The sequence below is a fragment of the Vigna unguiculata genome, chromosome 3 (assembly GCF_004118075.2).
Source record: "Vigna unguiculata cultivar IT97K-499-35 chromosome 3, ASM411807v1, whole genome shotgun sequence".
Classification (NCBI taxonomy): domain Eukaryota; kingdom Viridiplantae; phylum Streptophyta; class Magnoliopsida; order Fabales; family Fabaceae; genus Vigna; species Vigna unguiculata.
Genome location: NC_040281.1, coordinates 59,459,034 through 59,476,320, shown reverse-complemented (window position 1 = coordinate 59,476,320; position 17,287 = coordinate 59,459,034). Strand labels below are relative to the sequence as shown.

The window sequence follows — 17,287 nt, the reverse complement described above, 5'->3', positions numbered from 1 at the left end:
GTTAAAAGTAAAATATTTATAAAATAATTAGTTTTTAAATAATAATTAAGGGTAAAATTAGAATAACGAAATATGGACACAAAAGAGGGTATTCTCTCTATGTATTGTTATAGATGAAAAAAATTAATCTAACTAAATTTAACTATGATTATCTATATTATATTAAAGTAACAAAAAAAACCAAATTGTTTATAATAAAAATTAAATATTAAAGTAAAAAAAAATTAATTCTTTTCATCATCTTATGAAATTTTTCTTAAATATTTAAGCTTTTACCAATTTTGGAACTCTATGTTATCCACTTTGACAAAAATAGTTATTTACGTGAAAGGTGAATACAAACATTTTAAGTTTATGTTATTATTTATACACTTGCTATATTTAATTTGGGGAAAAACATTATGTTTCAATCGTTTAAGAGGGACCTCATGATTGTGGTATTGGTGTTGACAAAACTTTTGGATGTGACATTTCTTACTCACATTACAAAACGACTCTCATTTTGCTTTTATATTAATTAATTATGAAAGTGTAAAATTTTTCCTTAAATTTTTCCCTCTTTTTTTGAAGGTGTTTTAAAATTCAGCAAAAGTAAAGAGTATTTATGTTCAGTTCAATTTGGTTCAGTTCAATTAGTTTTAGTTCGGTTCGATCCGGTTCGGTTCAGTTCAATGTGATTAGGTTTGGTTTAGTGTGGTTCGGTTCGTGTGATTTGGTTCGGTTTAGTGTGGTTTGGTTCGGTTTGGTCTGGTCCGATTTGATTTGGTTCAGTGCGGTTCTGTTCAGTTTGGTCTGGTCCGGTTCGGTTTAGTGTGGTTTGGTTCGGTTTAGTTTAGTGCAGTTTGGATCGGTCAGGTCTAGTTCGGTCAGGTCTGGTCCGGTTTGGTATGGTTCGGTTCAGTTTGGTTAAGTTCAATATGATTTGGTTCTGTTCAATTTAATTTAATAAAGAATATATAATGAATTTTTAAAATAGTTGTTAGATGTAAAATTAAAAAAATAAGATATGTACATAAGAGAAGTTTTTAAAATAACTGTTGAAGACATAAGAGGTTTTTAGGATAACGATTCAAAGTAAACTATTGATAAAATAATTAGTTTTTAAAATAATAATTAAGGATAAAATTAGAATAACGAAATATGGACACAAAAGAGGGTATCCTCTTTATATATTGTTATAGATGAAAAAAATTAATCTAACTAAACTTAGCTATGATTATTTGTATTATATTAAAGTACAAAAAAAAAAAACTAAGCTATTTATAACAAAAAATAAATATTAAAGTAAAAAGAAATTAATAAAAATTAAGCAGTATTGTTTTATCGTTTATTTTTTTAAAAATGAACTTCTATCGGTTAACTGCTCACTAATTGAATTATATATTTTATTTTCTCATTTTTCTTCAATGACCTCTTATCCTAAACACCGCGCACACTCCATTTTTTAATTCAGTCATCACCATTGACACAATAATCGTGAACTTCTCATCCCGTCACTATTATATAAGGTCATGCTGCCTTGCTCTTGTCATCCCACCTTACCACATTCCGTGCAATTCTAACACCTCACACCCAACGGATATCTCTTTTTTTGAACCTTAATTATAACTGATATTTTATCTTTCTTTTATATGTCTTTTGCATTTTTCTCATTTTTTTGTACTCAATGCTTCACTACTCCCATTTCAATTTTTTTTCATCGTTTTATAATATTTTTCTTAAATATTTAGGTTTTTACCAATTTCGGAACTCTATGTTCTCCACTTTGACAAAACAATTATTTACGTGAAAGGTAATATAAACCAATTTAAGCTTGTCCTTTGAATGTTGTTTTTATTGAAAGTATACAATTTGTTTATGTTATTGTTTATACACTTGCTATATTTAATTTGGGGAAAAACATTATGTTTCAATTTCTGAAGAGGGACCTAACAATTGTGGTGTTGATGCTGAAAAAGCTTTTGGGTGTTATATTTTTTACGCATATTACAAAACAACTCTCCTTTTGCTTTATATTAATTATTTATAAAAGTGTAAAATTTGTCCTTAAATTTTCTCCTCTTTTAATGAAGGTGTTTTAAAATTCAACAAAAATAAAGAGTATTTAATTTCAGTTCAATTCGGTTCAGTTTGGTCCGGTTCATTGCGGTTCGGTTCGGTTCAAAGTAGTTAGGTTTGATTCAGTTCAGTGTGGTTCAATTTGGTTTAGTGTGGCTCGGTTCGGTCCGGTCCAGTTCGGTTCGGTCTGGTCCGGTTCAGTTTAGTTCAATTTGGTTTGGTTTGGTTTGGTTCAATGCGGTTCGGTTCGGTTCAATTCAGTTCAATTCGATTTGGTTCTGTTCGATTCAGTTCATCAAATAATATATAATGAATTTTTAAAATAGTTGTTAAATGTAAAATTAAAAAAATAAAATATGTACATAAGAGAAATTTTTAAAACAACTGTTGAAGACAAAAGAGACAAAAGAGGTTTTTAGGCTAACGGTTAGAAGTAAACTATTGATAAAATAATTAGGGTTTAAAATAATAATTATGGATAAAATTAGAATATCGAAATGTGAATACAAAAAGATATCCTCTTTATATATTATTATAGATATAAAGTGTATGTTTATTTGGCCGAAGCACTTTATTCGACATAGAAATTAATATTATTTGTTTTGCATTCACATTAATTTTTTAATTTAAAACTGAATTTGAAATCAAACATATATAGTTTAAAAAAAAATCAATTATACATTAATCTGATACTAGACCAAACACACTAATAATAGGGGATCGATTTCTTGTTTCTTGGAATAATTCTATGGTTTATATATGTATAATATTACAATAATATATATATATATATATATATATATATATATATATATATATATATATATATATATATATATATATTTTGAAAATCAATTATAACGTCAAACTAAACATACTAATAATCGATTCCTTGTTTTTTGGAATCAATTCTATGGTTTATATATGCTTAATATTATAATATAATAATATATATATTTATATATATAATAAATGAATATATATATATATATATATATATATATAATGATAAAAAATAACATATAATAATAATATAATAAATAACAAAAGTATATAATAATAATATAATATTAATAATATATTATTTTTTATTATAACGAAAAATAATAATTTTATATTTTAATTAATTATTTTTTAATTTGTCAGATCAATAAAATTCTTCACAAATTTTCATATGTTTCATTCTAAATTTACTTTATCATAGTTTTCAACTCTGTTAAAAGGAAAAAAAAAATACTTCATCTTTTAAGTCTATTCGAATTCATCTACTTCCTCTTATAAAATCAATCATTGAAAAAAAAAAAATCCTTAACGCTGATAAGTAGTACATTATTTTTGTAAATTGTTTTTAGTTTATTATCAAGATATATTTTTCAGTAAAATTTAATTTTATTCAAGAAAGTTACCACCTATTTATTTCGTAACATTGGTTTTTGAAAAATTTAGTTAAAAATAAGTCTTAGTGTATATGTTTCTTGAAAATATTATCTCTTGAGAAGTAAATCAAGCACGAAAAACATGCTTTCCAGCATTCAGATTTTCGAAAGATTAAATTTCTTTTTCCAACAAACATTTCGTTAGTTTTAAAAGTGGTTTTAAAACTAAAAAAGCTTTCAAATAACTTCTGCTTTGTTTTGAAAGCTCTTATTTTGAGTTCGAATAACTATTCATTTTACGTGTTTTTCTAGAGTTTATATTTTACCCGCACACACTCACTGTTCCAGGAAGCTCACCGACACCATTGAAAAATCATTAATCATTTTAAAAATTATGAGAGTACAGATAGTAGTAAAGAGGTGCAGAAAACAAAAGCCTGTCTATTTTGTGAGATTTGGACTACTTTAAATGGCCCAGTTCAAGAACCTCAATTTTTCTTCATCTCATAGTGAGCTGCTACTTTAAATCCCCATTTATGTCGCAGCTTCCTCCCTCTACCCTCTGTTTCTTCACTGTTCTCCAAAACACAACACCTTCCCATGCACTGTGCCCTACTCAACATTGTGTCTCCCCATGCACCATGATTCTAAGCGCAGAAGACATTGAAAGTGGGTGCGCGCATCCCGAATTAACCATTCTGTAACATACTTTTTTCCTATTACCACGTTTTATCCATTGCATGTGTTGGGTCAAGAATAAGAGTAGGACTCTTGAGTTGCACATGAAAGAAAAAATTGGAAAAATACTTTCAGAATGGATGTTCTTTGGATTTGAAAATATACTTCCAAATACCAATTTGGTATAAGATTTTTGTATTCTGTATAAGATGTTATGAAAGGTATTTTCAGACTTGGAATATATTCTTGATTGGGAAATACATTCCGAAATATAAAAAATGTTTCCATAATAGGTATTTTGAAAGTTATTTATAGATTAAAAATATATTTTGGAATACTTATTTTAAAATTTATTTCAGCATCCGAAATAATTTAAATAATTAGGTGTAGTGATTTGATATATAAATTCAAAATTTATTTTAATGTAGATATATAAATTGTAATTAAGCTTAATTATTAATTTGGTTTCAAATTAAAAATTGAAAAGAATAAAATTAAATGATGATAAAAATTACTAAATTGAAAATCATCTCCATTATCTTAACATATGACACAATCATAACTTGTCTCATGACAATTTTTTTAATTAAAAACAATAAAATTAAAAGTTTCACGAATTATATGTAAGACAATTATAACGTAACACATAAAATATAGAAATTTTAAAAACTAACACGTAATATGAATAGACATGTTAATGTTAACTTGATTACATTACATTTTTTAAAAAATTAGAAAATTAAATTAAATAAGAAAATAATAAATGGATCAAAATAAACTAAATCAATAAATTAAGAGACTAAATAAATAATTAATCCTGATATGTATTATTCTTTAATTATATTTGGAGTTCTACTATGTAAAATAGAATTTAACAAAAATGAAAAGAAGTATATATTATGAGATATGAATACCTACGGTAACTTTGGTAAGGAAGGTATAGTCCCCTTCTTCAGTATCGTTGAGTAAGTGTTCTTTTACTGCAAGTACTTCCAAAATCCAAAATCAAGTGTTTGGTAACTCACGATCTTGGAAGAACCCTAGTCTCTACACACAAACCGCATTCACTCACTTCCTATGAAGATGCTCCGAAGGATCCTGCAGTTTCAGTTTCGATGCACAATGAATTCAAATTCAAGTTCAATTAAGCTTTATTTCGAGGTCTAATTCTTCTATAATGTGGAATTCCTTCTGGAGATCCAGGGATCGTTTCTCCCTGGACCAACTCAGGTCACTACTCTATCTTGTCTCACTTCATTTCGTTCAAATTTGCCCAAGTTATCACCATTGATTATTGATTACTGTTTTCTTGGTTTTCACTATTAAGGTACTTAACCGATCAATTGACGAAGGTACAAATTATTAATGAGGTTAATAAGGTAAGAATGTGATTAGCTAGTCTCTGCTGTCAACTTTCCTTGATATGTTCTTCATGGTTTTCCCAATTTTCTTAATTGTGCTATGTGTGGAAGGGTTTTGTAATTGAGGCACTGAGATCAATTGCGGAGTTGATAACATATGGTGACCAACATGACCCGAGTTTTTTCGAGTGAGGTTCTTCGGTGCTCATGCTTTTTATTGGTGTAATATTTGTTTTGCTGGAAGTTCAATGTGTCCTAGCTTGTGACAGATTCTTCATGGAAAAGCAAGTCATGGGTGAATTTATACGTGTTCTGAAACTTACCAGGACTGTGAGCGTTCCACTTCAGTTGCTGCAAACAGTGAGCATTATGGTCCAGAACCTAAAAAGTGAACATGCTATATGTTAGTTGAAAACCAAATTGAATTTAGACTTTCGTTAGTTTCTCAGTGAGGTGTACAAATGTTGCGGGTTAACCAACTTCTTTGGGTGTTTTTTGGCAGACTATATGTTCAGTAATGAATATATAAATTACTTGATTACTTACCCGTTTGACTTTCGAAATGAAGAGCTGCTGTCGTACTACATATCCTTTTTAAGGTTCGTTTTGACCTTTAAGTTATTTTATTTATTGAACTGGTGATTGGTGGTTGATGATTGCATTCATAGAATCTGTTTTGTGGTGGCAGTATATATTTGCTTTTGTTCATTTCCCATCTCCTTTCTATAATATTTCTTATCAGTTTTCTGTTACATGTCTTTTGGTTATTGAAGGGCAATAAGTGGAAAATTGAACAAGAATACAGTTTCACTGCTTGTGAAGACTCATGGTGTAAGTTTGATGTTCTCTTTATTCTAATGTTTTTCAATTATAGCCCTCAAAGTAGTTTTAAAAGGTTGTCTGTAAAACCATTGGTTAGTGGGCCTGATGTTCTTATCATTGGGATTGCAAATATAGTAGTGGGGTTCCCTAGGTGTTTGCTCTCAAATGTTGATTTTATAAGGTGGATAAATAATACTGGTTTTTGTACTTTGAACAGAAATCATTAAAATTTCTTGATTAGTAGAAAGATAAGATAGGAAGTGAGGCATAAATACAGTAAAAATCTGTTGTATATTCCAAGTTTTTCTCATTAATGATTAAATCTTATGAGATCATTAATGTTTTTCTCATATTCATACTTTGATCATTTGTGTGTAGTTATTCATTTACCTTTTGAGTATAGTTTTTGTTGTTCTTTTGGCAGTGGAGGATGTTATTCTGCTTTTAGTTTTGGGCTATCCAAATGTGTTCACTCTATCTTCTGTGTTTAGGACGAAGTAGTTTCATTTCCACTGTATGTAGAGGCCATACGCTTTGCTTTTCACGAGGAGAGCATGGTTCGCACTGCAGTACGAACTGTCACTCTTAATGTCTACCATGGTGAGATTTTATTGTTTTACATAAGCCCTCTTCTGCAATTTTTTTGTCCGTATCATTTCCTTCACGAAAACATTAACTCAACTTTTATGCTGACAAAAATTATAATTTTCTTCTAATACATTTGTTGTACAATTTTCAGTTGGAGATGACTCTGTCAATAGATATATAACCAGCACTCCTCACAAAGATTACTTCTCAAACCTGGTTTCATTCTTTAGGAAGCAGAGCATGGATTTAAATAAACTGCTTTCTGATACACAACTGTAAGCAATTTCTTTTCTCTTTTGTTTGAACTTTACATTAAGATTCTCTTGCACCCTGAAAATGCAATTGTGGTTCCTGAATCCGAGACAGAAATCCGGGCCCAGATTCAATGTCTGCAATTATTGCTGCTATAGATGAAATTGAGGATAATCTGTACTACTTCAGTGATGTTGTTTCTGCTGGAATTCCTGATGTTGGGAGACTGATTACTGATGGCATTATGATGATTTTGACATTCCCATTACTTCTTCCTTCCCTAAGGGTCATGCCCAATAATGTATGAACTTCACTTTATGGCCTTGTCATTTTTTTTAATCTAGTTTTGTCTTTGTTCAAGGGTCTTCAAAAATTCCGGAGAGATTTTGATTCTTATTATGCAACATATCTTTATCATTGTTTGATATGCATTATTATAGGACATGCAACACGGTGCTGCCCCTTCTCTATACTTACTTTGTTGCATCCTGAGGATTGTCAAAATCAAAGATTTGGCAAACACCATTGCTGCTGCTCTCTTTTATCCCTCAAAGGCCTTTACAAATAGTTCTCAGGGTAATTTCAATTGCTTTATATCTGATCATGATTTTACATCTGAATGCCAAGGGTTAGATAGTGATAATCTCACCAAGTGGGAGACAAGACACAATGTTTAGTATTCCACATTCTTTTAGTTCTTCAGGTTTTCATTCAGATGGTATTCTAGTGCAAAATGATTGTACCAGTTCAAATTTGTCTTTAAGGTAAAACCCCATTTTTTGTTACATAACTTGTGTTTTTTCTTACTATATGTAATAAGTTAGATATATTAGTTTCTTTTTGTATTTCTGTCTGTCACCAGAATTGGAAACAATCAATATGTCATGCCAGCTTAAACTACCCTGACTAAAAGTTATTCAAGTGAAATATGTAATGCTGTTTGCTATCCGAATAAGAAAAGAAAATGACACTGTGTACATCCTTCTGATTCTATCTCAGAATTAAAAATGTTTCAGTAAATTATTTGGTAATATTGGAGTAAAATTATGTTTTATCATTTTATTATTGAAAACCAAAAGCCAAAGTATCAGAATGTTATGATGTTGCTCTGATAGCATTTTTGAATAAAGAGAAACTGTATTATTTTTGAGAATCAAAAGCCACAGTTCAAGAGAGTGAAGTCAGCTATGTATAGCTGATCTGGAGAGACTAACAGAATGTAACTGTCTAAGAATATCTGTAAGATAGTTACAGAGTATAGCTGTCAATAACTTAACTAAAAAGGAAAGGTATATTTACAATAGTAGTAAAACTATGCTGAAATAGGTAGTAACTTGGTGATTATGTAGGCTTGAATTGATATTTTTGTGTTTGTTCTACTTTAACTTGAGAGTTAAACTTCGTTTACAGGAAGTCTTTTCCATGTTTTTCCTAATGACTTTTATGATTGATGTAGGGAGGTTTTGCTTGCTTATGTAACAAAAGGAAATGATGTCCTAGTTTTGGGTTCTTTGAGTGTGCTTGCTATTCTGCTGCAAACTAAAGGTTGTCTCATTGAATTTTTGTGTGTCCTACTGTTGCACTGTTTTCTGTTTACGTAGTATTTATTGTTCTGTAGAACTTGATGAATCAATGCTTGATGGGCTTGGAATTCTTCCACAACGAAAACAACATAAAAAACTGTTATTGGTAAGCTGTATTCTTCCATTTTTTATCTTTTTCATTTTATGAATATTTGATGGTGTGCTTTTGTACATAGTTTGGGGGTGGGTTTTTGTAAAACCATTTATTTCAACTACAACACCAACCTGATATTTATACAATGAATATAATAAATAGACCATTTTCTAATTACAACAATATTTTCTTTAGACATTGAACCTAGAAATTTACTCTAAATGTACACAAAACAGTATACATTTTAAGCACTTTCCTTGAAGTTAGATCATACACAAGTCACATGTGCTAGGCTTTTTATAGAGATAACTTATTAGAGGAGAAAAATCCTGAAGCCCATCAATTCAGTTATTGTGAATTGGCTTTGCATATTTTGTGCAGCAACTTTAGTTGGTGAGGGTTCAGGCGAAGACTATTTTCTAGTTACAACAATATTTTCTTTATACATCGAACCTAGAAATTTACTCTAAATGTACACAAAACAGTATACATTTCAAGCACTTCCTTGAAGTTGGATCATACACAAGTCACATGTGCTAGGCTTTTTATAGAGATAACTTACTAGAGGAGAAAAATCCTGAAGCCCATCAATTCAGTTCTGGTGAATTGGCTTTGCATGTTTTGTGCAGCAAGCTTTAGTTGGTGAGGGTTCAGGCGAAGAACAACTTTTTTCATCTAAAAGTAATAGGGATGGCATTGGTACTGATATCAATGTCTATCATCAAAAGATCAAGGTTTGAACTTCCATCTTTTCACAGCAATTGTTGATTTATTTAATATTAACAACCAGTATCTATTTAGATTTTGGAATCTATGTTGCTTGAAGGTTGACTTTCTTAAGTTTACCATGTTTTACAGGAGCAGTATGGAGTATCTTTCCTGCCTTCTGATGCGGGAATAAGTCCTCATATACATAGATTTCAAGTAAATGTTGTATATAGTGGAGTCATGTTGATATGTTATTTTTTTGTTATAGTTTCACTGTGCCTCGTGAAAGTCCTTGATTGCATTGCAGTTAGTAGGTTTGTCTTTTCATTTAAAATAATGGAACCCTAACTGTTAGGCTCAATGGTGGGAAAACAAGGTCAGTTGATTATTGTTGTAGTTTTTGTGTGTTTAAGAAAAGCAAAAGTTCCACACTGCTAGTTCAATTTCTTTCAAGGCTTTATATACCAACACTCTCCTTATTCCTTTAAAGTGGGTACCAAGTGTTGGAGGGCTCATGCGCAAGAAGTTGAGGTGTGAGATTGAGCCTGCCGATTTCCCTCCTTCTGTGTGTGATAAGGAGGTCCATGTTCTTGGGATACTTGCCTCCCAAAGTTTCCTTCTTGTCTCATAGGAGCAGAGATATTCCTTCTCCTGTATTTCTTAATTTTAGACAAGTAGAGGAAAGTGTATTGAGTTATTCTTCACAAACAATTTGTTATTCTAAATTTAGTTAACATTACATTTTTCCACTAACCTTTTTGCTTAAATTCATAATAGTATTATGAATATGTGCTCAATAGATCAAAACCAAAGCAGTTTATGAAACATTTTTAACTTTTTTCGAAATTATTCTGTAAAAGTTTAATGTGAAAAACTTTTAGACTATCGATGTAAAACTGAAGTTACCAGATTTTTTACTGTTTACTCAGGATAAGTGGTTATTGTATATCTGTTAGTGTGCAAATACATGCATACATTTATATTTTTTGTGAAATAATTTAGTTTGATAATTTTCATTGAACTTAATTTACCATTTATTAGTAATTATCAGAGGTAGAGTTTTAGCACAATGGAAATATCGTCTTATGACTTCAAGGTCCTGAATTCAAATCCTGGAAATAGTCTCTCCTTGGTGGAGTAAGGTCATGTGTGTCTAAGAATCTAACCTTCCCGCACCACGCTAGTTGGTAGCCTCATGTACTGGATTGCCCTCTTATATTAGTGTAAATTTCAGAAGACTTCATACCAAATGTATGCGTTTGCCATTAAAACTATTTCTTGTTGGGCCTTAAAGGATGAAATGTTATTGGCATCATTTCCATTTTCTTCTTAGTAATACTTAAAAATTCATGTTTTGGTGCTGCAAGCATTGTCCAAAACTACTATTCACCAAATGCTTCTTTGCAGTTTGTTATGTTTGATTTATTATGAATCCTCTGTTTTTTCAGGTGATTAATGCATTAGTGAGCCTCAGTTGTCGCTCTGATATATCTGCAGAGATACTATGGGATGGTGGATGGCTTTTGCGTCAGTTGCTTCCTTACAGTGTTTCAGAATTCAACAACCATCACCTTGAATTACTGAAAGTAAGAATGGATGGGGCTTCTTTTCTAGCAACACCCTTGAGAACTGAATACATTCTCTTGTCATCACGTGGTGTTTACAAAAATATGGAAGTCAAGAGTACTATTATCAGTCCTCAAAATTAGTGCTTACCCCCCTCCCCAAACTCCTCCCCTTCTTGGACCCTTCTCTCATTATGCCCTCTATATTTCCCATATAGATGTCTTGGTACAATCAAGGTCCGATATCATTTGAACCATTTACATAATTCAGTCAATGGTTTTCAGTAGGAATCCAGTAGATATTTTAAGAAAGCTGAGTAATTGGAGACAAGATATCAGTATAAATATTTATAGAAATAATAAATGTGTTGTCTGAAGATTGTACTTTTTGATAGATCATGCCTTGTTCATGAATAGTCACATTAGTAGGCTGTTTGTAGAAATTAATGAATAGAATATGTATCGAGAGTGCAAAAGAGATGATCTAGTAGAAACAATTGTAATGGAAAATGAAAATGTCTGTCTGTCCTACTAGTATCATCTGCACCATTTTCATCTCCCAATGCAATTATATCAATATTCTTTTGTATACAGGTTTCATACAAGAGTTATGCTTCTGCTCTTGTAGAGGAGGTTAGAGGTATTTGGTCCGACTTACTTATTTCTGTTCTCTGTGATGAATGGAGAAAGTGCAAAAGAGGTGAATTTTTATATCACATTGTTCTGCTTGTTTGATTGTGATAGTTGTACTTATGTTCTTGAACAATTTTTTTTCCTACCTGTAGCAATGGAGTCATCATCTCCTCGGAAAGAACCAAATTGCATACTTTTGCTACCATGGAAGATTTCTTCAGGAGGTAAGCTTGTATCTGTTTCAATTAATTTTTCCTACGAGGGAAGAGTGAGAAGCCTTTTGAGTGATCCCTCTGATTCTTGTCACTGCAGGTCATATTCCAGAGGGGTCATCTTTTGCTGCTGGTAAAAGAATGCATGAGTTGGTGAAGGTCTGTACCTCTTTCTATGCTCCCTGCCCCGACAGGCTTTTTTTTTTTTTTTAAAAGTGCAGTGTGGCATAAAAATGTGAATTGGAGTTCTCTATTCTGTTTCTTCCTGGGTTGTGTATTAATGTGTAGCTTTATATGATGAAGATCTTTTTGTTGTCATTTTCCCATTTAGGTATTTGTACTACTGCACCAGCTTCAGATATTCACTCTTGGCAGAACTTTATCAGAGCAACCACTGATTTACCCTCCTGGTGATCTCCCTGCAAACTGTCGCGCCCAAGGTTCTGGGATTGACGTGTCAGGCCCAAAGGCAGGAACTGAAGTCAGCCTCGGTCAGTGATGTGAACTGCAGTTTCTTCTACTCTCTACAATGGTTTTACTTAATTTGAGATTTATTCTTTGCTTTAGGATGAACAGAAGAATAAAAAGAAGGAAGAAGAGAATAAGGAGGGAAAAAGGGGAGGGTAGAAATAAAAAGAGTGAGGAGAAAAACATCTCAGTTGTAATCTCAGCTGCAAAGGATTTTCTGAGAACCCAATCCAAGTACATTGCCAAAGTTAATAGTCTAATCAATCAAATAGTAACAAGTACCAACTTTATACCAATTAATGAAAAGACAAGTGACAACAAAGAGAGAAAGCTGGTGTAGACAGTCATGAGGGACTTGGAGTGACTGGTGTGCATTGTTTGGTGTTTCATGCTTAGACTCTGATTTTCTCTTTTTCTTTTCTTTGTTTAGTTTTTGAGGATACCTTATCATGTTGTTTTATATCTCATTTTCTTCCTTAATAAATTCTATTGTATCAAAGTAAACTAACATTGTCATACTGACTTTTTTTGAAGTGTCTAAAATGGGCATTGGCCATGTGTGAAAGGATTTTCTCTCTTCTGTACTTCTGAACATGGGCATGTCTGTAGGCTGTAGTGGTTCAGTGCATATAGGAACTGATTGTGTTACAAAGTATTAGGTTGAAGGGATGATTTTGAAACTAAAGTGGAAAAATATATTGTGAGCCTTCATGTCATTATCACATATTAAAAGGGTTACTTAAACCACATATTTATTGATTTCTGGCAATAAACCTGACAGCAGGCAGCTAATATTTAAATTCCACCTATTTGAAGTTTGAAGAAAATGGTGGTCTCTTCTAAATAATAATTATCACTAATTACAGTTTTCCTTAGTGTTACTTTTTTTTCTTTGTGGGTCTTTTTGATTGTATGTGTATTTGGAGGTTTTCTTCTGTTAGGTTGTCACATGTTATTCCTTTGTGGTCCATGGAGCAACATCAGGCTATTATCTTTAGTCTGCAATCAACTAATTTTGTTGGCAAAAGAGGAAGAATTGAGTTCAAAATTTCATGATGACAAAGTAATCTCAAGCAAATATTGGAAGATAATTTGAAGACAATTTAATTTATGTTTAAAGCTCTCTTGTAATAAGTTAATTATGTTTTGAGTAGTTTAAATTAGCTTAGATCATTATGAAACAGCAGTTAGCTCTAATCTTTCTGGGATCCTTTCTATTTTCATAAAATTCTCTTATTCATTTACCATTTGCAGGCAATGCCCTGCCTTGTAGGATAGCTTTCGAGAAGGGAAAAGAGCTTCATGTGTACTTTCTAGCAATATCTTTAGGAATTTCTGGGTGGCTTGTTGTTGCAGAAGAATTGCCACTGAAGAAGTCTCATGGAGTGGTTCGGTCTGTTGCCCCTTTGGCTGGGTGCAATGTATGTATATTTTTTTTCCTTTGAATCTGTCTTGAGTTAATTTCATTTGGTTTTGAAACATTTCTTTTAAATCTGACAATTATGATGCAAAGTCATTTTGAAAAAATAGAATAAAAAAAATTCTTAGATAATTATTTTCAGCTTGGGATAAATGATTCTCAATTGATTGATGAATTACTGTTTTTTAACTTAATTACCTATATTACTGACTGGTGTTTTAAACTTGAAATATTGTGTCAAATATTTTTTTTTCATAGTTTTCTCGATTTATTCTGGTGGTGATGATACAAAGCCAAACCATTGATGTATTTTGAAAATTTATGATTATTTTTACCCTGATTATATAGTAACCTTCTTATCAAAGTTGTCCTCTTTTTGTATAGCCCAGGATTGATGACAATCATGCAACGTGGTTACACTTGCAGATTCGGACTTCCTCTTTACCTTTTGTAAATCCTGTTCACTTCAAAGACTTTCGGAAAAAGAAAACAAAAGCTTCGGTAGATGGCAGATGGACTTTGTCGTTCAAAGATGAGGAGACTTGCAAATCTGCTTTTCTCATGACTGTTGAGGAAATCAATTTTCTGAGTAATGAGGTTCATAGAAGACTAAAGCCTTTGCTCAACCTTGAAACTCCAATAGATTTACCAGGTTCGTCTTTTTGTTTTCCGGAGGATTCTTATTCGTACAGAACACATCCCAATTAATTTCGACGCCCTTTTTGTATATGCCTCCAAAGAAATATATATTTTAGATTAGTTATTGCTTGTGTCATTCTTTTGTATATTGCGACAAATGTAAATACAAGGGAACATCGTATAGAAAGCTTGCTTTTCCTGCTTTTTTTTTCCTTCGCTTCCGTCTTGCGTTGCAGTGTGTTAATACTGATTATTGGAATATTTCATTGCTGTTCTTTCTTTTGGTCGTGGTTGTTTTTGGCTTTATTTTAAAGTATTTTAAAAAGTTTTGTCCCATATTGCTTTGTTTAATCCACTTATATATACTAATGTGTCTGACAAGAGTTTAAACAAGCAACAACTTGTAGGCTTGTGCATGAGATCAGGTTATACGACTTCTTTTTATTACCTCCCTGATTCCTTTTATAAGTCTTAATTTATTTATTAAACAAATAAATAGCTAAGTAACTTTATTATATGTACTTTAATTATTTGCTTAAATAGTTATATTATTTTGATTACTTTTATCTCTGCTATCTTATAGTATATCTACTGTTTTAGTTTTAATTGGTTATGCATTTGAATAGTCAGAGTCAAATTCTTAAAATAATTATGTATTTTATTTATTATTTCTAAAATTTTATAAATTACTCTATTATAAGTATTCTTGAAAAAAATTAACTGTATCATAACTCTTGAAAATTTCATTTAGAATAGAAGTTATACATGTGCAAGTTAGTATTATTTTTAAAATAACAAGATTGAGTTTATATATCAAGTCAACAATTTTTCTCCACCAAGATCATCAGTTCAGCAATCTTCTCCCAAATTTGTCGCATTTTTACATGTCACATTGTCCACAACAACAGCAATTCCATTAATCATGTAATTTACTTAATCTATTGGGAACCATATCTTCGAACCCTATCATCAATCCATTGTCTCATGTCCCCCAACACAAGGTTGGCAGACTCATCAGGCTCGCCCTGGATCAAGGAATGATACATCCCATCATAAAGCTTCAACGTCTTATCCTCACTGGAAGCCTTCTCGTAAAGCAGCTTGGACGACGAAGGGCACGTAACGCCGTCAGCAGTTCCGTGAGCGGTGAAAAACGGTGCCGTCACTTTGGAGAAATTATCTTGCACATACTGCGTCACCCTCAGAAGCTCCCGCATGGTTCCCACCCTAGGTGGGCCCGTGTACCTCCGAGGATTCGAAGCTATAACCTTCAACTTCTCAGGATCCCTAATCGCCTTTCCCACCATCTTGTTATCAGGCATCGCTGCCCACGTGTCAGCCAAACCGAACAACAGACCGTACATGAACAAATGCACCTTGCTCGGTTTCATATCCTCGGGGATAACGAAAAGCGGCGCCGAGAAAATCAGGCCCGTCCACGTCCCCGGATCTGATTGGAAGTACATTAGCATCGTCGCTAAGCCCCCCATTGACTCGCCGAAGAGGAATGCGGGGAGGGTTTTGTAAGACTCGCTGCGGCGGACGTCCAGGAAGAAGGAGAGGGACGTGGCGGCGACGGTCTCCATGTCGCCGAGGTAGCAGCGGAGGCCTTCGGAGCGGCCGTGGCCGAGGAGGTCGGCGGCGAAGACAGCGTAACCCCAGTTTGCGAAGCTGATACATATTTTCTGGAAGAGCCAACCGGTGTCGGAGCCGTAACCGTGGGTCATAAAGACGGTGGCTTTGATGGGTTGGTGGAGAGGGAGGAAGGATTGTGTAAAGATTTTGCCATTGGGGGTTTGGAACTGGGACTTGGTGTTGCGGACGCCTTGGGAGGTGTAGTATTCCTCTTCCGGCATGTGGCCCCAGAAGTTTGGGGGAACCTCCGATGATGGTTCCGGTGCCATTTTTGTGTGTGTAGCTGTGTGGAAGGTGAGTTGAAAGAAATAGAGAGAGGGAGAGAAGTGTGTTAGGTTAATTGGGTTGGTGAGTGGGACCCAGGGAGTGGTTGAACCAACCAACCCCACCACTACAAGAAACTTTAAACATTTTGTTGGTGAAGATGTCAATGTCTCATGACACCCTTGCCCCATGCCTTTTCTTTCATGGTGACTAACTTTAGGTAATCAATTCACCATTTTAAAAATAAGAAATCAATATAAAACATATTGCGACTTTGTTAATATTTTGAAAAAAGAATAAAAGAGAAAACGCGAAAAAAAACAATGAAAATTAAGAACAAATATGAAAATAGAAGAGAAAAACATTATTAATTTCCATTTGAAATAACGAAAAAAAAATACTACAAAATTTCATATGTAATATTGATATAAATAATCAATTATAAACATAGCTGATTATCTTTCTAAATATTGTATTATATTTATATTTTATACTGTTTTGATTATTAGATTTTTTTAATGAAAATAATGTTATTAATAACTATATTTATAAATAAATAATTTAAATGATCATTAAATAATAAATAAATAGAAGTAATTAATTTTAAATCTCAGTATAAAAGCTTATTTATAAAAACATATTAATTTTAAAATTTATTTTTTATGTTAAATGATTTTAACTTTTTTATACATTATTTTCTAAATATATTAATACAACTAAATTTATTTTATTATATATTAATCAAATCATCTATAAGCTTTTTTTCTGTTTACTTTTTCTTTGCTTAATGACAGGTAGACTTTGGGTTGCTGGTTTGGTGAATTTGAATAACGACAAGCTAGGAGCATGGAATACACAGGAACGTGAAATAATCTACATTTGTGACTCTTAATTAGAGAAATATAACATCTTTAGTTTATATCACCTCCCA

General features: G+C 32.2%; 2 protein-coding genes across 3 annotated transcripts; one reads left to right on the top strand and one right to left on the bottom strand.

The window, feature by feature from the left end:
- Nucleotides 1-5,048: 5,048 nt before the first annotated feature.
- On the top strand, nucleotides 5,049-14,732 carry LOC114178136 (protein TRANSPARENT TESTA 9-like). Of its 2 annotated transcripts, XM_028063864.1 has the most exons (22): nucleotides 5,049-5,342; nucleotides 5,440-5,491; nucleotides 5,585-5,661; nucleotides 5,743-5,876; nucleotides 5,976-6,072; nucleotides 6,247-6,304; nucleotides 6,787-6,895; nucleotides 7,035-7,158; nucleotides 7,250-7,436; nucleotides 7,576-7,711; nucleotides 7,839-7,899; nucleotides 8,592-8,680; nucleotides 8,754-8,824; nucleotides 9,442-9,546; nucleotides 9,671-9,736; nucleotides 10,969-11,106; nucleotides 11,680-11,785; nucleotides 11,871-11,942; nucleotides 12,031-12,089; nucleotides 12,262-12,421; nucleotides 13,653-13,819; nucleotides 14,203-14,732. In XM_028063864.1, exons 1-22 carry the CDS (start codon nucleotides 5,290-5,292, stop codon nucleotides 14,524-14,526), a joined length of 2,445 nt encoding a protein of 814 aa, XP_027919665.1. In that variant the 5' UTR covers nucleotides 5,049-5,289; the 3' UTR covers nucleotides 14,527-14,732. The 2 variants fall into 2 exon arrangements, with proteins under 2 accessions (XP_027919665.1, XP_027919666.1); XM_028063865.1 differs by lacking the exon at nucleotides 5,049-5,342 and having other exon boundaries at nucleotides 5,733-5,876.
- Nucleotides 14,733-15,237: 505 nt separating this feature from the next.
- On the bottom strand, nucleotides 15,238-16,417 carry LOC114175877 (caffeoylshikimate esterase). The gene has a single exon (XM_028060719.1). The coding sequence runs from the start codon at nucleotides 16,359-16,361 to the stop codon at nucleotides 15,396-15,398; it is 966 nt and encodes a 321-aa protein (XP_027916520.1). The 5' UTR covers nucleotides 16,362-16,417; the 3' UTR covers nucleotides 15,238-15,395.
- Between the last annotated feature and the right edge of the window lie 870 nt (nucleotides 16,418-17,287).

Bases quoted from the DNA above. Each gene is read 5' to 3' on its own strand.
- LOC114178136 (XM_028063864.1), top strand. From the start codon at position 5,290: ATGTGGAATTCCTTCTGGAGATCCAGGGATCGTTTCTCCCTGGACCAA. The intron at 6,073-6,246 runs GTTCGTTTTGAC...TGGTTATTGAAG, and splicing joins TACTACATATCCTTTTTAAG to GGCAATAAGTGGAAAATTGA. The intron at 8,681-8,753 runs GTTGTCTCATTG...ATTGTTCTGTAG, and splicing joins TATTCTGCTGCAAACTAAAG to AACTTGATGAATCAATGCTT.
- LOC114175877 (XM_028060719.1), bottom strand. From the start codon at position 16,361: ATGGCACCGGAACCATCATCGGAGGTTCCCCCAAACTTCTGGGGCCAC.